This window comes from Diabrotica undecimpunctata, chromosome 1 (assembly GCF_040954645.1).
Source record: "Diabrotica undecimpunctata isolate CICGRU chromosome 1, icDiaUnde3, whole genome shotgun sequence".
NCBI classification, from domain to species: Eukaryota; Metazoa; Arthropoda; class Insecta; order Coleoptera; family Chrysomelidae; genus Diabrotica; species Diabrotica undecimpunctata.
Genome location: NC_092803.1, coordinates 186,641,896 through 186,669,209, shown reverse-complemented (window position 1 = coordinate 186,669,209; position 27,314 = coordinate 186,641,896). Strand labels below are relative to the sequence as shown.

The following is a 27,314-nucleotide window of genomic DNA, read 5'->3' as shown; positions in this document are numbered from 1 at the left end:
AAATCTCTGGTTTTAGCAAAGATATACAGTGAGCGAGAATACTTAACTCCTGTGTAAATTTTATAATTTGTCATTTTAAAAAATATTTTTTTTTTATTTATTTTGCTCGTTTTGTGTAAATATTTCAAAATATATATTTAAAATAAATACTGCAGATTACCAGTTTATCTTTAAATTTTACCTTAACATTTTTTTACATTTTAATTCATTTCTTACTTCATCTGGGATTGGTTGTGGCATGGAGTTGGTTGTGGTGGACCATTCGATTTTTGTAAAAATGTATTTTTTTATCCATTTTTCGAGCTATGCAAAAATTCCTTTTGGCTTAGTTAATAGTATTTACTCAAACTAACCGTGTGTGCTAGTTGTAGTTTTGGTATCTTTCACGTTCTTTTAACATTAAAAACACACATCGGTCGAGTTCATCCCAAGATAGCTTAAACCGATATATCCGAAAATCATTGATTTATGCAAGGCAGATCAACAATAGCCAGAACTTTCATAGTAAGATAGCTGATGGAAAAATATAGACATAACGAAACACACACTATATAATACTAATTGATTTTGAGAAATCGTATGTCCCCAGTGGACTTGTGAAGATTTCGAGTAAGACAGGGTTGCTCAGTGGCTCCAACCTTCTTTAAAGTTTATTTAAATTTTGTACTACGATGATGGAGACTTACCTCTTTTAACATGGGTATCTCTATAGATGATAGCAAACTTGTCACCTTTGCACTTTGCTAACGAATAAGTTATATTAGCTGAGGATGAAGATGATGTAAGATATATGATTAGAAAAATGGATGAAGAGTACAAAGCTTGGGGTTTGATGATTTGGAATATGGAAAACACTGAATGTCTAGTTGTTGAAAAAGCAGATCGAAAGAATAAAGTGCTAGAACACAATGAAATTAGGAATGTTGAGTTATACAGGTAATTTTGAGTTATAATTACTAAAGAAGGCTCTAGTGAGACTAAATTTAACCTGATGATAACGTTATGTCTCTCGCACCGACTGTTTCAAATTTTCGGTGTTTGAGCCCCGCTAATTTTTATTTCAATCTGCATTTTAGTAGGTACCTTTCGAACGCGCCTGTATACAGTTCAGTCGTAGTTTAGCAAGTGGCCAGTGTGTATCATTAATAGGAATTTTGAATGTTATACACAATTCGGTCTCACAAACCGTTATAATGGCCGTTACATCTTGAGGTAAGAATAATTTGTCTGATTTTTTGTTTGCAGTACTGATTTATATTATATTTTAGGGCATATATTTATAATAGCATCTGGAACCAGCAACCGCACTAACTGCATTCTGTAATCCATCCAACCAGCATTAGAAGTCGTTAACAAGTAATCCTGACCAACTACTTGAAGCCAACAATTTTTGCCATAAGAATTATTTGCACACTTTTCTAGATCTATAGGTAGGATTTGCTTTGTTTTTTTATTAATATTAAAATTATTTTTTTTTGTACAATAAAAATAATTAGTTAATATCTTGGTTTATTTTATCCAGCCAAGCTCATTTTTCAGATTTACATTTTAAGATAAAACGTTTTCACATCTGAGAGACTGCGATAGACGAAGCCTAACATTTGACTACCAAAGAAAGTTGTGAGTTTTATTGTTATAAATTTTCTCCCAACTTTCAGAGGTAGTTAAGTTGTTACACATTGGTGCCCACCGCTTCTAATAGTTCGTTCGATGGTTACACATTGGCGCTTAACGTGAGGATCCAAGCAATTTGAGATGTTACGGACATACAAGCGATATGACTGGAGGCAGGTGGCCAAAAAAGTTATGGAGTGGAACACAATGCAGAAAAAAAGAGGAGGATACCCGAGACGAACATAGTAGGAGGGCATCACATAAGCTATCACCGAAATAATTCTACAGGATGGTGATCTGTACAGACCGAGATAGAAAGATGTGAAAACTAGGATGTGAGAAATTACTATAATGTAAATTTAAGCATATCTATATATATATATATATATATATATATATATATATATATATATATATATATATATATATCCCGTGTGGGTATAGTCACCCATCGGGCATGTCCCCGGGTGGCGGATAGGGGAATGCCTCCCAGATATGGGTGGTACCGGGGAAATAAAATACCCGGCGTGGACCAAAAACTAGCAAAACAGTAGCGTCTGATCCAGATTGGACGGCTACGAACAGCGTCTGGCCCAGAGTGGGCGGCTGATACAGAGCTCACCAACCCGTCTGGCAAGCGAGGTGTTTTAATGCCAAAAGGCCTCTTCAGGCAACATGTCGAATTATGAAACAAACGGAATAGGACCCTAGGTGGGTAGAGTTACTAACTCGGAATCCCACACCGGGAAACCGGTCCGCCTCAAGGATTTTGGAGGAGGCAAATATTTGACAAAAATAAATGTAGGAACGTATAATATCAGATCTAACATAAGGAAGAACTGACTAAAATACAGTGGGATAATATCGGCATATCCGAAGTAAGAAGAAAAGAAGAACAAAAAATACAGCTAAAATCAGAAAAATGGACCTGGATTAGTCCCAATGGTGAAACTAAAAACGAAATTGATTATATTCTTTCAACGCAAAAATCCATGGTTAAAGACGTAACAGCCCTAAATCGCTTCTCAACTGGTAGCAACCATAGACTAGTCCGAGCCAAGCTGATCATTGGTAGTAGATTTGAAACAAGAAAGAAAATGGAAAATAATCAGAAATTAGACATGGAAAAACTAAAACAAGAAAAACAGACGTACAAAGAGAGAATAAAGGAAATATTTCCGACCAAGGACCAAGCTCTCCACGTTAAGCGCCAATGTGTAACCATCGAACGAACTATCTGAATCGGTGGGCGCCAATGTGTAACAACATAACTACCTCTGAAAGTTGGGAGCCAATGTATAACAATAAAAGTCAAAACTTTCTTTGGTAGTCAATTGTTAGGCTTCTTTTACCGCAGTCTCTCAGGTGCGAGAACGTCTTATCTTAAAATTTAAATCTGAAAAATAAGCTTGGCTGGAACAAATAAACCAAGATATCAACTAGTTATATTTATTGTACAAAAAAAAATTTTATTTTAATATTAATAAAAAAACAAAGCAAATCCTACCTATAGATCTACAAAAGTGTGCAAATAATACTTATGGCAAAAATTGTTGGCTTCAAGTAGTTGGACAGGATTACTTGTTAACGACTTCTAATGCTGGCTGAATGGATTACAGAATGCAGTTAGTGCAGTTGCTGGTTCCAGATGCTATTATAAATATATGCCTTAAAATATAATATAAATCAGTACTGCAAACAAAAAATCAGACAAATTATTCTTACCTCAAAATGTAACGGCCATTATAACGGTTTGTGAGACCGAATCGTGTATAACATTCAAAATTCCTATTAATGATACACACTGGCCACTTGCTAAACTACGAATGAACTGTATACAGACGCGTTCGAAAGGTACCTACTGAAATGCAGATTGAAATAAAAACTAGCGGGGCTCAAACTGCGAAAATTTGAACCAGTCGGTGCGAGAGACATAACGTTATCATCAAGTTAATTTTAGTCTCACTAGAGCCTTCTTTAGTAATTCTAACTCCAAATTACCTGTATAACTCAATATTCCTAATTTCATTGTGTTCTAGCACTGTATTCTTTCGATCTGCTTTTTCAACAACTAGACACTCAGTGTTTTCCATATTCCATATTATCAAACCCCAAGCTTTGTACTCTTTATTCATTTTTCTAATCATATATCTTACATCATCCTCATGCTCAGCTAATATAACTTATTCGTTAGCAAAGTGCAAAGGTGACAAGTTTGCTATCATCTATAGAGATACCCATGTTAAAAGAGGTGAGTCTCCATCATCGTAGTGCGAAATTTAAATAAATTTTAAAGGACGTTGGAGCCACTGCGCAACCCTGTCTCAATTGCAATCCCCACTGGGGACTTTTTTTTATTAAGGAAACCACATAATTTCTGTTATACAATTGTTCAAGATCAATGAGTATTATATAGTGTGTATTTCTTTATGTCTATATTTTTCCATCAGCTGTCTTCTTAGAAAATTTCTGGCTATTGTTGACCTGCCTTGCATAAATCAATGATTTTCGAATATGTCGGTTTAAGCTATCTTGGGATGAACTCAACCGATTTGTGTTTTTAATGTTAAAAGAACCTGAAAGATACCAATACTACAACTAGCACACACGCTTAGTTTGAGTAAATAGTATTAACTAAGCCAAAAGGAATTTTTGCATAACTCGAAAAACGGATAAAAAAATACATTTTTACAAAAATCGAATGCTCCACCACAACCAACTCTCGACCACAACCAATCCCAGATGAAGTAAGAAATGAATTAAAATGTAAAAAAATGTTAAGGTAACATTTGAAGATAAACTGGTAATCTGCAGTATTTATTTTAAATATATATTTTGAAATATTTACACAAAACGAGCAAAATAAATAAAAAAAAAATATTTTTTAAAATGACAAATTATAAAATTTACACAGGAGTTAAGTATTCTCGCTCACTGTATATCTTTGCTAAAACCAGAGATTTGCTAAAATAACACATATGGTTAAAACCCCTTTTTAGTTATATTGTTAGAGGTCATAGAGATTATTAAACAATGAATATAAATAATAACACCAAAACAACTTAACATATTTTCAACTAATGGAATTTTTAAAATTACAACAATGGAAATTTCCTGTTATCTAATCCAGTCGTAATGCAAATAAATAAGGACTTAACATTTAGACCTGATGCAATGTCATTCTCATATAAAATTTATCACCATCTTCAACTCCTGGACCAGAACTAGTACTATAGTAATTTGTATATCATATTCATATCTTCCACAATTGTCTTTTATATTTACTCTTTTAAGTATGTATGTATTTATAGCATTAACAGACCTTTTAGGCCTATTGCTGGATGGATCATTTCCATCGTTTTCTGTTCCTAGCTGTCAGCTTCCAATCTATCTGACATCTTCCATCACTAAATCTCTTCATTTCTTTTTCGATCTTCCTCTCTTTTTTGCTTTTAGGTACTCTCCAACCAATATTGTTGACTTGTCTATTACCTTGCATTCTTACTAGATGTCCGAGCTATTCTAGTATACATTTTTCACTATATTATTATGAGGTTATTGGAGGGTAAACATACATTTCGGAAACTTCTACATTAGTTCGTCTTCTCCATTCTTCCTCTACTATTTTTCTACCAACCATTCTGTGAAATGTCTTTCTCTGGAAGTCCCAAAATACCAAACATTTGATTGTAGACAGAGAGTTGAGTTGGTCAGGTCCAGGCCTTCTCTGTAATACCATGAGGTAGCAATTAGTATATTAGATGATTACAAAATATAATTGTATGTATTCGAAATGTCTACTAAGATAGACACAAGAAAAATATGTGGAGGAGTAAAAATAAAAGAATGAAAGAAGAAAAATAAATAAAGCAGACAAGGGAAAGTTGAAAATAAAGAGAAGTACGGTAGTTGTATTTGTTTGATTTATTTGACTTAATTGGGAAATTAGATGGCCGTCTGGTCCAATGCCAAAAATTCTCCCAACAGGTACTCATTTATCATCGATCTTTCATTGCATTACTTGTTGAGGAAGTTCTGAAGCTATTTTCTTGTGGCATATTAAAGTAATTACTATTTATTTATTTAATTTACTAATGTTTATATTTTGAGAACGTACTTTAACCTTTAATTGTGAGAAAATAGAAAAAATTGTTGGGGAAGGTTGTATTTTTATTTATATACACATATACATACGATCTGATTATGAATCCATGCCTCCAACGAATATAATGGTATGGAAAACACAGCTAAGGACTCCAATTCTTGTACGGATATTTAGTTACATGTTGTATTATGCCATTCATGCGCCTTATGTTTTTCTGCGCTTTTTCATTTCTCTTGCGCATATTCATGCTCTTGCGAACAGTTAAATTTGAGATTTTGTTTTTTGACAGGATTACATTCTTAATACTTAGTTCTACGGATATACTTTTCTCTCCTTAACCAATAAATTATTAATTTGCAGATATGTTGGAGGCTTGTTTCGAAAAGCAGGTAAAGCTGACCTCACCGAGGAAGACATTTTCGAAGTCATCACAAACTGCAAGTCAAAAACTTGTGGTGATTACTTGGAACAAGAATGGATGAAAGAGAAAAAATTGGAGAAAAATCCTTCGTTGGTCAGAGTAATATGGAATTGCTATGGTTTGAAATATCTTCTGCTTGGCTTTATTGATTTTGTAGTTTGTACAGCAAGAAGGTAAGATTAACTAAGGTTTTTTTGCTATTTGTCTTAAATACAGATAGGTAACATACAACTGGACATTTTTCTGAAGGAAGATATAACAAAACTCGCTAGGGTGTAATTATATTATTACACAAGGAGAGTACAGCTAGAATAGAAAGCTGCACATAAATTAGTGACCAGATTAAAAATTTAAAAAAGGCAGAATTAAAATTTAACAAACTAAAAAATCTATTATGCAACCAGTTATTAACCATCAATTTATGCTTACGCTTGGTTTGCTGCTCTGTTTACTCAGTTCTATTATAACCTATTAAACCCGAACACTCAAAGTAAATACTTTGACGTTTTTGAAGCCTTTGAAATGTTGATCTATAGAAGACTCTTAAAAATACCGTGGATCATGTACGTAACTCTTAACAAATTCTTTTCGATAACTAAAGTGGTGGAAATTAAAGGATAAGGATTTGGTAAGAATCTTTAATAGTAGAGTGCTGGAAAAGCTTGAGAAAAAAGATACGGTAAACGACTGGTGGAAAGCCAGCAGTAAAGTTATGGTGCGAGTGTGAGAGGATTTGGTAGAAAAAATATCTGGTAAAGAGCCTCCTAGAGACAAAGAAACTTTGAAACGATGAGATGCAATAGGAGATTAGAAAGAAAAAGAGGTATGCCAGGTCTAAAAGGAAGGAAAATAAAGATATATACAAGGTGGCAAATAGGGAAGCAAATCACCCTGCAGCTATTGCCAAGAAAAGATCGTCTACACAGCTGTATGAAGAGTTGGAAATAACCCAGGGGGTGAAAAGGTTGTACAGCATTGCTAAAGCCAGTGACAAGTCATCAAAGGTCTTGGCCCACGTACGATAGGTTAAAAGTACAAATAGGAGAGTGCTAAAAAGCGATGTTAAAATAAAGCAAATATGGTATGAATACTTTAGAAAGTTGCTAAATGAAGTAAACCACAGGAGAGACAAAGAATGCGGGATCTTAAATTAGAATATAATACCGGGTATAGTAAGAGATGAAGTTGCCGAGGCATTAAATAAGATGAGGAAAGTTGACAGAGCCTCTGAGCCAAATAAAGTTTACATCGAGCTGATTAAACCTATACATGAGGACAATTTAAGCATAATAACTCTGCTCTTTAACAAAATATATAAATCTGGCGAGATACCTACACAATGGCCACCGAGCTTTTTCCACTAACAAGAATCTCAAACACTGTAATGACGATAGATTGATCTGAGTAATAGATATGAGACTGTGTGATATCACACTGCAATGACAAGGAATAGATCTGAGTAATAGATAATTTGGCTTTCATAGTAGAACAGCTTCGGAAAAAGCTCTATCTTGTTTCATAAGTCTTGCTAAAAAATATCAAGACCAACAAAAAGAAATGAAAAAGCTTTCGACAAAGTTAGGCAAAACATTATCATAGAATATATAAAGCGAAAAGAGCTTGACAAACATTATTATAACATAGTGAGAAATCTATATTGGAACCAACAGGCTGTGGTAACGTTAGATGTAAATAGCATGGATCCGCAACACATAAGCAGAGGAGTGAGACAAGGCTGTGCACTTTTAGCATTACTACTTAATATATACTACCAAGAATTATTGCACTACATTAACAAGCACTTGAAAATTTTATAGAAGGGATCAAGATAAATGATAAAACTATAAATAACATTCGTTATGTTGACTTTACAGTCATTATCGCCCAAAATGAGAAAAACCTACATATGCTACTAAGCAAAATTTGTGATACTGGGAAACAGGTTAGCTTAACAATGAATATAACGAAAAAAACCATGGTTACGAGTAAGAGGAGGTAATTCATAACAATAATCCAAATAAAAAATGAAGATACTGAACAAGTGGACAAAAAATTAAACACTTAAGAGTTCGGATTACTAAAGATATATTTCCAGAATCAAAAATTTGATCAGGAAAAAAACAATCCAGAGCAGTTGTTTTGAAGATGAGAAAATTTCTGAGTAACCAAAGACTCAATCTACAAATCTGATATCGGATGGTAAAATATTATATCCTCTATAGTGTTCTTTACGGTGCCAAAACTTGAAATGTTATTGTTGACTTAATAAGAAAGACAGAAGCTTTTGAAGTGTGGCTTTTAGAGGACTTTTAAAAATACCATCGGCAAATCTTATTACGAACGAAATGGTGTACAGAATGTGAAGACATACACAACTTTTGATTTAAAACAAGAAAGACAGCATATTGGGTAGAGATACTTAAATGTTAAGTACGAGTTGTTGTAGCTGATTATGAACGGTAAAAAAACATTCGCGCTGGACCACGTTAAACACACAGACACTTTTAAAATATATATATATATATATATATATATATATATATATATATATATATATATATATATATATAAACTAAGGTACACTAGAAGAGTGGTGGGTTTTTCGGTCAAAGTGGAGAAATAAAAGACAAAGAAGGTGGCTACTTCATCTATTGTATGATGAAGTAGCCACCTTCTTTGTCTTTTATTTCTCCACTTTGACTGAAAAACCCACCACTCTTCGAGTGTACCTTAGTTTATTTTGGATTGACGGTCGTACTCCTTTTCTCGATGTTTTCTATATATATATATATATATATATATATATATATATATATATATATATATATATATATATATATATATATATATATATATAGAGATAAATTTGTAATGGGTGTAGTCAACCTTCATTATTAGAGTCAGCACTAGAAGAAGAACAAGATCTGACTGACATTAAAAGGTTTTTGTGCCTCGACTGTTAATAAAAATTCCTTAAATCTTTTTCCTCAACTACTTTACAGTAAGAAGATGTTTTATAATAGTAGCATCACATAAATATTATTTTTAAACTTTTATTATTTCAACGAATAAATAAGCACACTGTTTAATGAATCTATATTTTTGATTTTTAGTATAATGACTCCTTATTTCATAAGTCATTTAGTTGGATACTTCGCGCCAGGACAAACAACATATACCAGAGAGGACGGATATTTTTATGGTTTTTCCTACCTGATATATATGATAGTGGATACTGTTTATAATCATCAGTATTTTTTGTATGTCCAAATGTTTGGAATGGAAGTGCGGACTGCGTTTGGATCTTTACTATATAGGTAAATTTATCAATTATCAATTTGTTGGTTATACAATTTTAATTTTTTCACAGCTAAGTTCTTAGTATCCAGTACGATCGTGTTAATCCGAACGGAATCGGGAAAACGGGTTGTTCGGATGATCGCATCGTTCGGATTACCTACGACTTTTTTATTGGGAGCAGAAAAACTGCAAAAACACAATGAAAATTACTAAAAATACTTATATATATATATATATATATATATATATATATATATATATATATATATATATATATATATATATGTATATATATATATATATATATATATATATATATATATATATATATATATATATATACAAGGATTTTCACAGTTTTCACTGTATTCCTTCACTCAACCGTTTTCTCCAATTTTTCCTGTTAAGCCAGTCCCCTTCCTGTAGGTTTCTTCTACTCATTGCTTCGTCCACTTCATCTCTGAAAGATCTTCGGGGTCTGCCCCTCTTTCTTCTTCCTATCGGACTCCACTCTGTTATTCTATTTATCCACCCATTTTGGTCTGCTCTTCTGACATGTCCGTACCAGGTTAACCTCTTCTGTTCGATGTAGTCTATTATGTCGGAGTTCATTCGCATTCTCCTCTTAATCTCCATGTTATTTATTCTATCTCTTCTTGTTACTCTGCAGCTTCTCCTTAGGAATTCCATCTCTGTTGCTCTTATTTTGTTTTTGGTTTTCTTATTTATTGTCCAATTTTCACACCCATAAGTGAGGATACTTCTTGTCATGGTATTATATATTTTTTTCTTTGTTTTCATGCTGATGTTCTTATCCCATAGTACCGGGTTCAATTTTCGTATGCAGTCTCTTGTTTGCAGTTTGCAGTTGTAAAAATACTTTATGTATATTAATACAATATTATATTATACAAATGCATATACAATATATTTAATAAATACATATTATCTATATAAATTTCAATGGAGAGCAGTAAAAAAAATCTGTAATTTTTTTCTGAACGCCAATCTCGACGTGCTGATCAAACGCTCTGTCTCTTATACGCCTCAGCATCATAATCTCCTCGCTGCTGTTAAGGCTGTCTTCGGCCGAACTGATGGCCGTGTTCATGGCTTGAACAGCTTTAGCAGCAGAAGTTTTTGAAGCAGGTGGTTCATCATAGACATCCTCCTTCCCCGTTTTGAAAACAATGTCCTTGAGATTAATTTTCTTCAAAGCTACTACCAGATCCGTTCCACTTTGCTCGTCAGCAAGAATGTTGGAAAGTAAAGCTTTTTGATAGAGCAGTTTTGTGTTCTAGGTGACATGCTGGTCCATTGGTCGAATCATAGCTGTCGTGTTGGGTGGTAAGAACATGGCAAAAATTTGACCATTTTTTCCTACGAAGTTCATCAGCGGATGAATGACCAGGGCAGTCCAGCAGCAACACTGCTTCCTGAGCTCCAAATCTCTTGTCACCCATGTACTTTTTTTGCACTCGATACCATACAGGAAGATTACACACATTTAAATTGATTTAAATTTAAACAGATTTAAATGCACGAGGCTTGTTAGCCGTCCCCACAACATGCAAACAAAGTTTGTGAGTCCCTGAAGCATTTGCACAAGGCATAAAGGATTCTTTCTTTTATAATTTTTCGACCAGGAGCGTTTTTTTTCTTGAGATGACACCAATTTGTGGTCTGGTAACATACGCCAAAATAACCCACGTTCATCTGTAAATTTGCTTAGGTGTTAAATTGTTTTAAATCACAAGTTGTTCAAATGCAGTTTGGAAGGGTTCGATGCCGTCGGCATTACTCAAAAGTTTCCCACCAATAATTTTGAGATGTCCAACTCCCTGACGTCGTTTGAAGTTGTTTAACCAACCTTTACATGCGCTAAAAGCTTGGTAATTTGGTGACATTTCACGATTGAAATGACGGGCTTTTTCACACAACATTTCACCACTCATCGGAACATGCTTTCTCCGCTGTTCTAGGAACCACATGAACAACGCACTTTCTACCTTCGGATATTCGGAGGGTTTGATGGTTTTCCTCTTCCCTGGACCGCTTTCCGTTTCGCTGATGAACTTTCAGATCTTTTTTTCGTTCTTCTTAATGCCCGTAACGGTAGATTTGCCAATACTGAACTGTTTTGAAATGAAACTGTGGCTAGTTCCTTGCTGTATTAACTTGAGAATTTTGGTCTTTTGTTCGATAGTCAAAGTCACGCCCGTTCGGACTACTGCGTCGTTTGGACGACCTTAAGTTCAGATTAACGCGACTACTGTATTCTTTTTTTTTTAATCTGATGATAACTAATAAGGCCCGTGCGCACACAGGCAGCGGTCAGGCGACCTCGGTGGTCATTAAGAACTCTTGCGGTCTGGCGTTCTGTTCACAGAAAGAACGCGAGAACTTTGCTATATCGAAAACAAAAATTTAGTTGTTGATTTATTTGTGTTTTAGGAAAGCTCTGAAGCTATCGCCTGTAGCTGTAGCAGAGACCTCTTTGGGAAATATCGTTACACTGATAACAAGAGACGTGCAGTCGTTTGTGGCAGTAATTTTTACCATCAATGATTTTTGGATAGCAATAACACAGACAATTGTTATATGTTACATGCTTTACTCCAAAATTGGAGTTGCCTCGTTCGTGGGAATTGGAGTCTTATTAGCATCTATTCCTTTACAAGGTAAGGTCTATTTAATTTGTTATCTGGATGAATAATTAACTATATTTTTTAAATAACTTGCACTCGCATCGCACAAGAAAACTATTATGAAATGTTTGACATTTGAATAAAAAATTTTGGCAGTAAATAACGTCATATTTAGTAAACTTTTTTATTGTTGCTTTTTTACAAAAAATTTTCATTAACTCGATATCCTTGTCTCCACTTATTCACTCTGAGCTGGCGCTCAGAGATGCATAGACTTTTACTAGTACTACATTTATTTTAACTTCTGGGGGATGCAGTTGTTACATTATTACTGTTCCTGGGAATAATGCCAGTGACTGATCTATTGACAATTTTGTGCAACAACATTCCAACTCTGTTTGGATGGATTTGCTGATTGTCCGTAAATCTGTGATTTACCGATACCCGCCACATGACTTCATTAATCTAGAAAATATTGATTTTCAGTTGGGCCGTGTTTTTTTCTAAATTATGTAATTTACCAGCTTGAAAAAGATTTTTGACGTTTCACGTTCTAATTTTTAAATTCTTTCCGGGGATTTTTAGCTCCTTCTGACAATAAAACGTCTACCGGGGACTGAGGGCGTTCGCTTGGATTTCAATTTTTATGATGATTCTGCTAGGGAAGAGTAATTAAGTTGTTTCTCGTTTCTTTCTCCATCGCTGCCTAAAAGCCATTAAAACTTCTAGTATTTAATAATAGACAGGATCATTTGCTTTACGCTCTATCTTGGTACTGATGTTGCTACTGCCCGACATCAGAGTAGGATATGGAAAGGGTGACTTTGGTAAATTTATGGAAGAATGGTTCTAGGAAATAACTTTATGTCAGGTACCAGGAGACACCAGGGGTATAATTATGGCTGACGTGGACAGGGTTACATTCCATTAAGGTCAGCTAGCTTAGCTTAATACTTAAATAGTATAAGGTATCTAATAATTTACTTAATATTCATACAATATAAAAATGAATATAAAAAAAAACCTGAAAAATCTATGGCATGCCATACCATTCCGATAACGTTCTAATAGAAGAAAACATGAATCTCTTACAGAATATACTAGACAGAGTTAATAATGCAAGTAAAGCAATGGGACAAATAATAAATCTTCAAGAAACTAGATTATTGGTGATTAGCAAAACCGATGAAAATTAACGCATTTTCCTAAATAATACTCAATTTGAACAAGTTCCCAACCTAAGGGTTAAGTCTCAGTAGATCGTGCCATGGAGACTGTTCTACCAGGTACAACACCCTGCCAGGTACATAAGTTGTCTACAGATAACTCCAAGGTACAACATTAAAAAAATTATGAACCGTCGAAAAAATAAGCATGATATTCCTTCTAAAGATCCAGTCTACTAACAATAATCGATTCTACTGAAAATAAGAGCTTGTGCGACAATAATAGTGAACTACGATTTGGCTTCGATTTGCAAATTTTTTCGAGAAGGGACTTATGTTCCCGGTTTGTTATCCAATTTCATTGGCATACTTTAATTAATGTAAATCCAACCACTGTTTCGTTTTGCGGTTATGTATGTAAGTACTACAAAAGGTCACTGAAGATAGACTGACTAGTCCAAAAACGTTTTGAACTGTCAATCAATTTGGATTTTTAAATTTAATTTTAATTAAATTATATCACTTACAATAGAAGTGTTTTACTTAGAAGTTCGAGTTTTTAACCACGATTGTCTACTATATTTTGATCTTTTTGACTTTTGTAACACCAAAAAAAATATCGTTGTCATTTTTGACTAGACGGGATAGGGTCTTAATGGAATTTAGGCATAATCTCACGAATGGTAGCTTCGAACCATTACCTGCTGGAGTAAATGCATTAACCAAATGTCCAAACCTGTGGTTCTTTTCGTACTGAGCAGCACAACTATCGCACCGCCAAGTTATCAGTAGGATTAAACTAACCTATTTCACAATGATCTAAATCCAGCTTACGTTATCTGTCTATAGTTCAACAATCCAACGATTGGCAAATACTTTTTCGCAATGATGGAAAGAACCGACATCAAGGATCAAAAAGTGACGTCACTATAACAACGACCTTTTGCTGAAAACTATTCAAACCAAAAGGATCAATTGACCGTGATTTCATAGTCTCTATGCATACTGAACGTCAAGGTCAAATCAAATATTTGGCTCTAGTCGAAGTTTCTGTACTCGCTGAGCAGACCCTAAGACATCTGCGTTATTTTTTGACCCCCAAGTACCGCCCAAGTCAAACTCCCCACCTGACAATATTCTATAATCAAATCAGGTTGAAGGTAAGTAAGTTGTCTTAGTAATAAGATGTCTTTATACAATACCAGACTCGAGTTAACTTCAACAGGGTCTTCTATCAATGTCAATTTCTACAAGCTTATTTCTGTGTCAGTGGTTTCACTAAGAGGGTAGTGACATTGGGACATCCAAGACTTACCAAGACCAAGATAAGAGTGTAGTTCTGTATACGACAAAATATAGACTATCATAAATCTTAGTTGTCTAGTATTTTTAAAAATAATATGTACATTGTTCTTTGAAAGAGGAAAATATGATTGAAATTTAGTTTCATTTTATTTTTTTTTATATAAAACCGGATTTTATTTTTATACTCTGATTAAAAGTTAATTTTAAATTGATATCTTTTTTTATTTTTACAGTATGTATTGCGACTATCACTGCTAAATGTAGGTTGGCTGGATGTAAAAAAACTGACGAGAGGTTGCAACTTACTCAAGAAATTCTTTCGACGATAAAAATAATTAAAATGTACACTTGGGAAGACTTCTTTTCCAAAAAAGTTTCACTGGCCAGGAAGTAAGTATGTAATGACACAAATAATTTTTCAGGTAGTAATAAACTGGTCGTAACACCAGCACAATACGAAGGTCTAGTTGCTAATTATCGGGAGAGTCAGTGGTGTGGATATAGATATAAATAATAGAAAGATAACCGTTTGACCAAAGAAACCAAGAAATACTGGATGCTAGAAAATTGCAAACTAGGGACCAATAAATCTTAACCAGAGATAGATAAAGCACTCAAATTCGTTATAAAATATATCAAATCGGACCCTGGAAATTACAGAAGAATTAATTTATTAGACACAACACTAAAATTAACAACCAAAGTGATAACAAATAAACTGAATGAAATTATAACACTAGCAGAAGAACAACAAGGTTTCAGGTCGGGAAGATCATGCACCGACGCTATATTTATAATGAGGTAAGTGCAAGAGAAATCGTTAGAATACAACAAACCGGCATATCTATGTTTCGTGGACCTTACGAAGACATATGACCGGGTCAAATAAAAAGACGTTATCCACTTACTGTACTCAAGAGATATACCTCTAGGAATAATCAAAATGATCGAAAATATCTACTAAAACAACACAATAAAAGTAAAAGTAGAAGAAGAACTAACCAACCCTATTGAAGCTGGTAATGGGATCACACAGGGAGATTCCCTGACTCCTCTATTGTTTAACCTGATTGTGGATGAAATAATAATAATATGGGAGAAAAACCACTTAAAATAATCTGCTATGCAGACGACGCAATACTACTCTCCCAAAGTGAAGATGATTTACAACGTACGCTGTACAAATTTAATATAACCGCTAGAAAATTTGTTAAAAAATGTTAATTTCCCCAAAAAAGACAAAATGTATGGTTACAACAGCAAATTTACTAAGATGTAAATTGGAGCTGGAAGGTCAGATAATAGAACAAGTGATGGAGTTTAAATATTTAGGTATCATAATATCTAGCTACGGAAAGCTCAAAACTGAAATGGAAGATTAAGTGAATAGAGCAAACAGAGCCGCAGGTTGCCCAAATGAACCAATATAGGGAAATAAAAATATCGGGAAAGAAACGAAAAGCAGAATTTACAAAACAGTCATCAGACCAATAATGACATACGCGACAGAAACAAGACCTGACACAGAGAGGACAAATGGATAATAGAAACAGCCGAGATGAAAAATTGATGGTAAGACACTATGGGACAGAGCTAGAAGTACAGATATACGACGTAGATGCAAGGTGGAGAACATCAAAGACTGGATAAGAAATAGAAGAGTAGAATGGAAGGATCATATAAGCCGAATGACAACAAATAGAGTAGTAAAGACAGCAAGAGACAGTTCCTCAATAGGAAGACCACGAAAACGATGAAACGACAACTTACTGGAGGCACATTGAAAAACAGACAGAGTCATGTCTATATAAAAAGAAGAAGAATCAACTATTAATATTAATATGCTTATCTGCATATGTAAAGCAGAAAAAAATAGTAAATAAAATAAAATTGTAAATCGTAAAAAAAATTAACTCCAACACGCAGTATTTATTCATTGCTGTCAAAATGGGTATGTAAATTGGTTAATGAGTAAATAATACCTAAATCAAATGTGGCCACGCGTCAAATAAAAATAAGTGATTCATAAAAAAAGTAAATTAATTACTATTTAAATTTTTAAAAATGAACAATGATAGTATGGACCACAATTTTTCAGTCGAAAAAGCTTTTTGGTTATATATCGTACTTGTACTATACTGAATTAATAAATAAACATAAAATATCTGTTCACACGTACCTTAAAATTAGCAGGTCAATAATCTGAGGTTCGTCCACCATAAGCGTGTCGTAAAGCGGGTTCTTAAAAAAGGTATGCACGAATTTTTTTTAGAAGATTAAATCCTAATCTTAACTGGTCTGATTTAATGAAACAATGTCACAGAAGGAGTGATAACGTCGTAATGAAGAAGCTACGCGGTAAAACTAAGTTCTTCCTATATTTTCGTGGTCAAACAAAGAGAGACAAAATTAGAGGAACTTATCGCAAATGCGAGTTAACACTACAAAACTGTATTTAAGAGACTAATACATTAACGTCTGCCGCCATCGCACACCAAAGTAATTTGCCTCAAACGTTGCCATCTAGATACTTTTTAACTAGACAAAATACAGACGAAATTAATTATAGGGGAATTGAAAATACGGCATGGCTATAAGCAATAAAAACAGCCTACGAAACGGTATAGGTTTCACAATTAAAATTTAAGAGCAGTTATTTCTAGAAAAATAAAAACGCTATACGTACAGTAGATTATTACCATTACTTTATTCGTGCGTAGGATTTGCTTCTCTAATTACATTTAAATGTATTTTGGATAATACTTATAGCATCTATGTCATATTGAACCCTTGATTTTTAATTTTGGGCTTTATATGTGGTGCTAAAATAAAATAAAACTACGCATATAATTTTCTTAGGTAACTTTCGGCGGGTCAAACTATATTTTAAAGAACGAAGATGTACCCATGTGTTTAAAGCGTAGAGTGTATGACAAGTAAATGTTTCTAAAAAAGTGACTAAGTACGAATTGAGACCATATCTTTTACAAAGAAAACTTTAGAACAGCTCTGTCAAACTCAAAGAGCGATGGAGAGAGCCATACTTAAGATCAGTTTGAGAAACAGGACTCAAATAGAGAATACCGACATTCGTAAAAGAACAACACTTACTGATATCGTGGAATATATAGCTAGGTTTAAGTGGCAATTAATTGGGCATGTTGCTGGAGATAACGCTGAAAAATATACATAGAGAATAACAATCTGGAGATCAAGCCAGAACAGGAGACGAGTGGGAAAATCGCACAAGAGGTGGACGGATGGTATCAAATCTATCATGGATAGATTTGATTTGATTTGGATAACCCCAAACACGTGAAAACTACATGAGATTTGTTGGCGCGGTTATCTCTACAGCGAAGAAAACTATACCCAGGGGATATCGTAAAGAGTATATCCCAGGATGAGATGAAAAATGAGAGAAATTATATCAAGAATACAACGAAAGCCAAGACCGAGAAATTGCGGACGAACTACTGCACAGTTTGGATGCAGTCAGACGACAAAAATGGATGGAAACTGTGGAAAAACTAGACTTTAGTAAATCAAGCAGAAAAGCATGGTCCTTACTTAGAAAACTTGGTAGTAGCAGACACACAACTAGAGATAAAGTACCAATAGTTCCCAACAGAGTGCCTTCCACATTGTAGCTACCTCAAGAGCACCTAGAGATCGTGACCACACCACAAAGTAAAGCAAGAACTAAAAATACTGAAGTCTGAATGCCCGCTTACATCTCAATACTCTGAAGCGTTTACTCTAGAAGAAATTAACTCAACAATATCAGAAGTTAAGTCTGGAAAGGCACCCGGCTTCGATAAAATTCATCCAGAATTTTTACTCCACTGTGGCAAATATGCTAGGAAATGGCTAGTTGATTTCTATACAGATATGATAAAATCAGGAAAAATCCCCCACTCACTAAAAAGGGCCTCCATTAAAGCCATATTAAAACCGGGAAAGGCAAATGATCAGCCTCAAAACTACCGACCGATTGCACTGCTGAGCTGTGTCTATAAACTGTTGGAACAGAATTAGTAATAACATATTTGAATTGATACCTATTGAGCAAGAAGGGTTCAGACCTAACCGCAGCTGCACAGATCAGATCCTATCCCTAACAACACATATTGAAGCAGGTTTTCAAAGAAAGCAAAAAACATCCGTTGCTTTCATTGACCTATCAGCTGCATACGACACCGTCTGGAGACAAGGACTAATCTGCAAACTAATCCGTGCCATCCCGTGTCAGAAGATAACTAGACTCATTGATAGCATGCTCACCGATAGACCTTTCCAAGTCACAATGGGCAACTCAAAAAGTGTCCAAATGAAGCTCAGCAATAGACTGCCACAGGGATCTGTTTTGGCACCCTTACTGTTTAATTTATACATCGCGGACCTACCTAGGACAAATTCGCAGAAATTTGGCTACGCTGACGACTGGGCCATTGCAGCAAGACATAATAACATGGCAGTTACAGAAACAATACTAACGGATGACCTTGCCATTATGGGAGAATACTTTCGCAAATGGAGGCTACGGCCTAATGCGGTGAAAACCGAAGTGTACTGTTTCCATCTAAATAATGCCCAAGCCAACAAAAAACTGTCTGTTCACTTTGAAGACAGACTACTAACTCATAACTCAACATTAAAATATCTTGGAGTGACTCGTGACAGAACTTTAAGTTTTAAAGAACACCTACCTACAGCCTCCGTACTCAGATCATCTGCTATCGGACTTGTATACTCGACAGCTGAATATGCTTCCCCCGTATGGCTCAATAGCAAACACACGAAGATTATTGACACCCAATTAAACCAGACAATGCGAATGATTTCAGATACAATTAGACCAACACCCAACTATTGGCTTCCCATCCTGAGTCACATTCCACCGCCGAAACTACGAAGAAGTCACTCCCTTCTCAGAGAATATTGAAAAATCCAGTCTAACCATCAACTACCCATCCACCATGATAGGCGTGATATCGAAATGAACAGACTGCGCTCCAGATATCCTGCCATGTTAAGGGCCACCTCCTTACATCAGGAACACTTCGACCTTACCAACGCTTGTAGAAGACAATGGGAGCGCGACTCACCACAGGAAGCACAGCAAATGGCCTGTATCGATCAGAAACCGCCAGGCTTTGAACTGACCCGGAGTACATGGACAACGCTAAACAAAATAAGAACAAGAAGCGGTAGATGTGCTGACAGCTTACATAAATGGGGAAAAGCCCTTACTCCGGAGTGTGACTGTGGTGCGCAACGACAGACCGTCCGTCACATTGTTGAAGAATGCCCCCGAAGGCGGTTCCCTGGAGTTTTTGACGAGTTCCTGAATGCGACCGAAAATGTTTTAGACTATATTAATGCATTAGATGTTCGTTTGTAATACTCCATGTAATGTTTTATATTGCTTTTTAAATATGTGTTCTTATTGTATGCCATACGATAAAATAAATAAATATCGTGGATAAGCAATGGATGAGAATTTCTAATAAGAGTAGACATTAATAGAGACAAATAGAATAGGTCTATGTCCAGCAATTCAACGTCTATATTAATAAGCATATACTTGGCCTTATTTGAAAGCAACAAATATTAAAATAGAAAAGGTTAACCACAAGAAAACTCTTGTCCGTGAAAAATTATGCCATAAACTCAATACTTAGTAACATAACCCTTTGGTTATAATAAGTACCTGGCATCATCTTGGCATACTTTACTCTGCATTTTTGGTTGTTTTGTTGAAGTGTTTACTTCTGTGTCATACTAAGCGCTTTATCAGTTGACTCTTTTTGGTTATAATTTCATTAGATATTTCTTTCTTCATTAGCTTTTTTAGCAAAGATTTTTTGTTTCGAGCACCATTACCTAGTTGTTGAATTTTCTTACAGTTTATGCCTTGTGGCAAGGTGCTCAATCATATATACGTGAAACTGTTTTGCGGGAACCACTCCTGGATCTGGGGAAGCTTTTTGTATATGGTACTCTCAAGTACTGGTCCTCTCGCATTGTTCCTTCGACGATGTAAAGTCTAACAGTTCCTTGGCTGCTTACAATTTACGATAAACCACATCATGACATTCAGGGGATATTTTACCGATCTTATAATGTAATCCTTTTTGTACTGTCCTCAGGTCTTCTTCTTACAAATTCAGCTCTAACTCTAATATCAGAAAACCAAACTGGAATATTATTATTTTAGAATCCTGGATAATTAATCAATTGTAAAATATATAATCAAAAAACAATATTAAGTATTGTTATTTACCTTCTTCCAATCATCAACAGTTCAGTCTTTGTGATCTTTTGTCCACTGAAGGTTTTTTTTTCTTCATGGATACATCGTGTACAAGTTTTTTCCTTATGCAGTCCATAGTTACTTTTGAAATTTTAGAAATTGATACTATATTTCTGTTATAGTGATTAGTATTTAATAATAAAGTTTTTATTTCCGCTTTTTTACTTGTTGACATTTTTTTCCCTTTACCCAAGATGAAAAAGTTCTGGTCACAGAACTGACATAACATATCGCCTGCGTCACATATTGCCACGCCATCGGTGTTACCAGTAAAAGTATTAGAACATAATAAAATGGAAACAAGTGCACGACTATATTATAAATATAGCTCAATTATGTATTTCTTTTGTAAAAAAATTTGATGGCTCTAATACTTTGGTCACCCTCTGTAGGTACCTACAATACATTAATAATTAAGGTTTTTACCATTTTTATTTTAAATATTAATATAAAAAAATTACTCTTTTAGACAAGAAATGAAAAAACTTACATTAGGGTTCTACCTCAAACGAATTATGATCCTCACCGGAATAATATTTACAAACTTCGCTTTCTTCATGGTTATCTTGGCCACAATTTGGACAGGTGTCTCAACCGACACAACAGTGATTTTCTTCGTTCTCTCTAACTTTAGATATCTTAGAGGATGGCTGGGAGGTGCAGTTCCATTTGGTTTAGGTTTAGGCAGCGAGTTTGTAGCATCCTTTAAGCGAATATCTAAAGCATTACATGCCGAAGAACTAATTAAAGATCAACATGGTGAGCAACTTACAGAAAAACCATTTATAGAACTCGATGAAGTCTCAGTACAACTCAAAGGGGAAGCGGTTTTAAACAATGTTTCCTTTAAGATAACTTCTGGTTTGACTATGATTACTGGTGCTGTGGGATCTGGTAAGAGCTCAATTTTAAAAGTTATTCTTAAGGATTTGCCGTTGACGAAAGGTTTCGTTGAAGCACAAGGCAGGATTTCCTATGCCTTACAAGACCCATGGCTGTTTCCTTCAACGATTAGGCAGAATATTTTATTTGGGGAACCATACAATGCTCAACGGTAAGTACATTAATTTTTTATGTATTATTATTATAATAATATAATGCCCTTTTCTTTGCTATCTGACATATTTAAGATCTTCTTCCAGTCCCTTAATATTGTTATCTATCAATATAGTTCGTACGTTATACAGAACGTTAAGTTTTAAATTAGATATACACACTATAAATGGCAACGCTGCGCGCCGTCGACTTTTCACGAACCTTCGTTGCCCCGTCACCAATAATTTGTCATTATACAGTGGTTGTTTAAAGCAATAACAGCGCAGATTTTTAATTTATTTTTGTAAACAACATGTCTGTTTATACGCCCGTGGAAAAGCTTCAAATAATAAAATGGTTTTATGGTGGTAATTCTGGACAACGATGTGTAGATTTATTTTCTGTGTTTTTTGAGGGGAGACCCAATTACTTGCGTACAGTCAGTTGTTGTTAAAAATTTTGAGAGTTGTTATTGCCTCAAAAATTGCAGAAAAGATGTGTCACCAGAAAAAGTTGAGGAAAGAGAATACCGGGATACACAAATTTTGTGCAAAAGTCGAGGTAGATTCAACACGTTAAAGTAGATGCGTTGCTAGAGAGTTAGATGTTAGCAATGTTACTGTAATGAAAGTATGGAAAAAGCAGCTTTATCCAGACGACTACTTTCGAAGAATGGAGTTTTGTGAAACTTTAATAACGAAGGCTAATGATGAACCCAATTTTATTAAAAACATTTTATTTACTGATGAATAGTAGTAGTAGTTTCGTTAGTAGGGAGAAACAATCTTTCCATTATGAGGTATTGGGCGTGGAAAAACCAGCACAGAAATGTTGTTTACCGAACTCAACGTCCTCAAAAAGTTCTAGACTGGCATTTTAGGAGACCACATAATAGGTCCATCTTTTATTGAGGGCAACTTGAATAATAGAGTATATCTCGATTTGTTACAGAATCACATTCTTCTGGCTATTCTCAATCTTTCTGATAGAAATATAGAAAATATTTGGTTCCATCAAGATCCATCAAGTTATCAGTGGACCAGGCAATATTAAGTGGCCTGCGCGAGCTCCAGATCTTAGACAAATTGACTTCTTTTTTTGGGGACATTTAAAAAGCATCATCTACGATCATCCTGAGGCTAAAGCCCAAAATTTGGACGAATTAAGAAACCGAACAAGAGAATTCTTTAATTCTATTACAGCAGAAACTCTTACACCAGTCCGCAGAAGTTTTTATGACAGATTGGGATACTGTTCAGCCGTATAAGGTCAAATATTTGAATCATTTCTGTGGGGCATAAAGAATTATTTCTTATTTTACTAGGAATTATATTTTATTCTCAATAAGAGTATATTTTTTGTTTTACATTTTTGAAAAAAGCGCTTTTATTATTTTAATTTAACCACAAAAATTGTTCACATTATTGGAGATCTTATGCTCTTATAACCTGGAGATTTTTCGCACTTTCTGACCGCTATCTATGAATCATATAATGGTTGGGAACGAGCGAGCTTTCGGTGACTGAGGACCCTCTACTTAAATGTTTGTTCATGCCGAGAGGGTTTTGGCATTTGAGCACCACGCTTACCAGTTGGGTTTTAGATTAGGAAGATCATGCCCCGACGCTATATTTATAATAAGGCAAGTGCAAGAGAAATCATTAGATACAACAAACCGGCATATCTATGTTTCGTGGACCTTAAGAAGGCATTTGGCAAAATATTATACATATATATATAACCTGATTATAAATGAAATAATAAAAAAAGTAAGAACTAAAAGAGGATACCGAATGGGAGAAAAACAACTTAAAATAATCTGATATGCAGACGACGCAATACTACTCTTTCAAAGTGAAGATGATTTACAACGTATCCTGCACCTATTTAATATAACCGCCAGATAATTTATAATGTTAATTTCCCCAAGAAAGACAAAATGCATGGTTACAACAGCAAATTTACTAAGATGTAAATTGGAACTGGAAGGTCAGATAATAGAACAAGTGATGGAGTTTAAATACCTAGGTATCACATTATCTAGTTACGAAGAGCTCAGAACTGAAGTGGAAGATTAAGTGAATAGAGCAAACAGAGCCGCAGGTTGCCTAAATGAAACACTATGGAGAAATAAAAATATCGGGAAAGAAACGAAAAGCAGAATTTACAAAACAGTCATCAGACCAATAATGACATACGCGGCAGAAACAGGACCTGACACAGAGAGGACAAAAAGGTTGTTAGAAATAGCAGAGATGAAAACACCTAGAAAAATTAATGGTAAGACACTATGGGACAGAGCTAAAAGTACAGATATTAGACGTAGATGTAAGGTGAAGAACATCAAGAACTGGGTAAGAAATAGAAGAGTCGAATGAACTGATCATATAAGCCGAATGACAATAAATAGAGTAGTAAAGAAGGCAAGAGAAGGTTCCCCAATAGGAAGACGATCAGTAGACAACTTATTGGAGGTACATTGAAAAACAGACATGTCTACATAAAAAAAAGAAGAAGCTTGCCAGTCTAGTTGCTGGGTTAGTTTGGAAAATTGATAGGACGTGGAAGGTATTTCGCAGGAATGGGGTTAATATATGTTTTTCTTCAGTACAGACGTTGAAAGAGACTCAAAGATTGCGTATCGCTTAATCGCATTCGTGAATCATATTGGGCTTAAAAAATTCTTGTTTTAAGCTTGCTTCGTAGATGTTTTTATATTGGAAATATGGATATACATTAGGTTGAGAAATTAAATATTTTGTATGTGGTAATAAGTCGGCCTGTCAGGCTTAAAAAGTCTTATTATCTGATAAAAATAACGTGGCTAAACATAACAATTAATTAGCTTTTTTCTGATTTATTTCTAAAGCCAAAAAAAAATTCCCTACATATGCTTAGAGTTGATGGAAATATAAAAACGTATAAAGTATACAAATTTTAACTTATTATGGTAGAACCAAAAACTAAATAACTATTTTTTAGATATCAAGAAGTAGTTAAAGCTTGTGCCCTTCTTTTTGACTTTAATCTCTTTGAAAATGGAGACGAAACAATTTTAACCGATAATGGTCAAAACCTGAGCAAAGGTCAACAAGCCAGAATAAATCTGGCTAGAGCGGTATACAGAAATAGCGATATATATCTTCTAGATGACAGTTTGACCGCACTAGATGCTTCAGTTCAAGATCACATTTTTCACGAATGCATCCAAAAATTTTTGAAGGAAAAAATATGTATTTTAGTGTGTCAAACAGCATCTCAAATAAAAGAAGCTGATAACGTGATCATAATGGAAAATGGTAGGATTAAGGACATGGGTAAACCTACTGACCGAATTATTCAACAAAGTTATATGATAGCAGATCAAGATGACAATTTAGAAAAAGAAGTCATTCACGATTCTAACCAGCCATCAATAGAAGAACCAAATGAAAAAACGGAACTTATAGAAACAGAACAAACAGCAGCAAGAACTAAAATTTATAAAGAGCAGAAAAAAGAAGGTTCCGTTGATTGGTATGTGTATAAAAAGTTCTTGATTTACGGTGGAGGAGTTCTCCTGATTCTTTTAAATATAGTTATGAGAGGATTTACGCAATTTACGACCACTTCAGCAGATAGACTTTTAACAAAATGGTAAGTAAAAGACTAAATTGTTTATTATTATTAATTATTCAAAATGCTTGTTTACGTCGTTTAAAATTATGTCATAATTCTTTCTTTATCCTCATTTGTCTTTGTTTAGCCATCCTTGTCTTTTTTTATTCTTTGACATTTATTTACTTGTTTTGGTATCTGATATTCCTCTAACGTTTCTCATATAATTTGCACATCAACATTATATATGCATTTATTATTATCTTGACTTGGCTTTGTGTTCATGATATGAAATACATATTACATTACGTCAACTTTTTACATTTTATAAACAACCCAAGTTCTCCAGTTGCAGAATCGCAACTGGAGAAACTATACCTAGCCTCCCTATAAGTAGGATTAAAAATCAGCCACACAAAAACACAAATCATGACAAATCTTGTGTCAAGCGAAAAGATTTCAGTAAATGGCATGCATATTGAAGAAACCACCTCATATAAGTACTTAGGACATGAGATACGCATAGGAAGAGATAATCAAACGTGCGAACTAAGCCGCCGCATAGGACTCACTTGGGTGGCATTCGGCAAGCTAAGCTATGTTCTTAAATCAGAACTGCCTATGTGTCTTAAAAGAAAAGTCTTTAATCAGTGCGTGTTGCCAGTACTTACATATAGTGCAGAGACATTAACACTAACCAAGAAAGTAAGAAATAAAATTTGTGTTACCCAAAGAGCCATGGAACGATCGATGTTAGGCATTTCTCGTAGGGATCGGATCACGAACAAGGAAATAAGACGGAGAACAGGAGTGACAGATGCCATAGAAAGAATTATGACCCTTAAGTGGAACTGGGCGGGGCACATAGCTAGAATTTCGGATAACAGATGGACACAGCGAATAATACAGTGAAGACCGAGACAAGAAGCACATCGAAGTAGAGGTCGTCCACCAACAAGATGGTCTGATGACATAAAACGGATCGACAAAAATTGGATGCAAACAGCACAAAATAGAAATACATGGAAAAGACTGAGGGAAACCTATATCCAGCAGTGGATAGATCCGGGTTAAATGATGATGATGAAACAACCCAGGTTCTTTACATTAACAATACACCAGATCAACATAGTCTTAAATATTTCCAGTCATTAATAGGAGCGGCAAACCAAGGAGAACGACTTCTTCTTCTTCTTCTTTCTCTTTATAAGCAATTATGCTTGTTCATACCTCTGTGGAAGGTTGTCACTCCATCTTTTGCGCGGTCGTCCGATACTTCTTCTGCCGATTGGTGACTTATCTCTTGCTATTTTGAGGACACGAGTCTCCTCCATTCTGCTTATGTGGTTAATCCATTCTTTTTTCTATTTTGTGTCCATTCACTTATACACTGTACGTTACATTTTCTTCTAATGTCTTAAATTCTCTGTCAATCACTCAGCGTATTTCCTGTAATTCTTCTGAGTACCCTCATCTCTGGCTTTATAAATTCTTGACTTCATCTCAGTTTTAATGTGTCTGTTTTGCCATATAGTGTTATTAATCCATCCTGCCAGTCTATTTGCTTTTTGTACTTGATCTCTTACTTCTTTGTCCAGGTCTCCATAGCTATATAGTGTAATTCCCAGGTATTTTATTTCCATTACTTGTTCAATACTGATGCCATCAATTTCTATTTTATATCTGGTTGGTTCTTTACTGACTACCATTGTTTTAATTTTCTAAGATGAGATTGTCAAATAAAATTCTTTTGCTCTTATGTTAAATCTGTGGAATAGTCTTTGCAGACTATCTTCATCTTGGGCTA

General features: G+C 34.7%; 1 protein-coding gene across 1 annotated transcript in view; it reads left to right on the top strand.

Moving 5' to 3' along the window:
- Window positions 1–27,314, top strand: part of LOC140432717 (probable multidrug resistance-associated protein lethal(2)03659) — a 52,723-nt gene that overhangs the window by 9,388 nt on the left and 16,021 nt on the right. Inside the window, exons 2-7 of the mRNA XM_072520786.1 lie at window positions 6,080–6,313; window positions 9,254–9,457; window positions 11,895–12,121; window positions 14,793–14,949; window positions 21,345–21,929; window positions 24,893–25,546. Of these exons, the coding sequence (XP_072376887.1) occupies window positions 6,080–6,313; window positions 9,254–9,457; window positions 11,895–12,121; window positions 14,793–14,949; window positions 21,345–21,929; window positions 24,893–25,546 (2,061 nt within the window). The remainder of the gene's footprint in view (window positions 1–6,079; window positions 6,314–9,253; window positions 9,458–11,894; window positions 12,122–14,792; window positions 14,950–21,344; window positions 21,930–24,892; window positions 25,547–27,314) is intronic.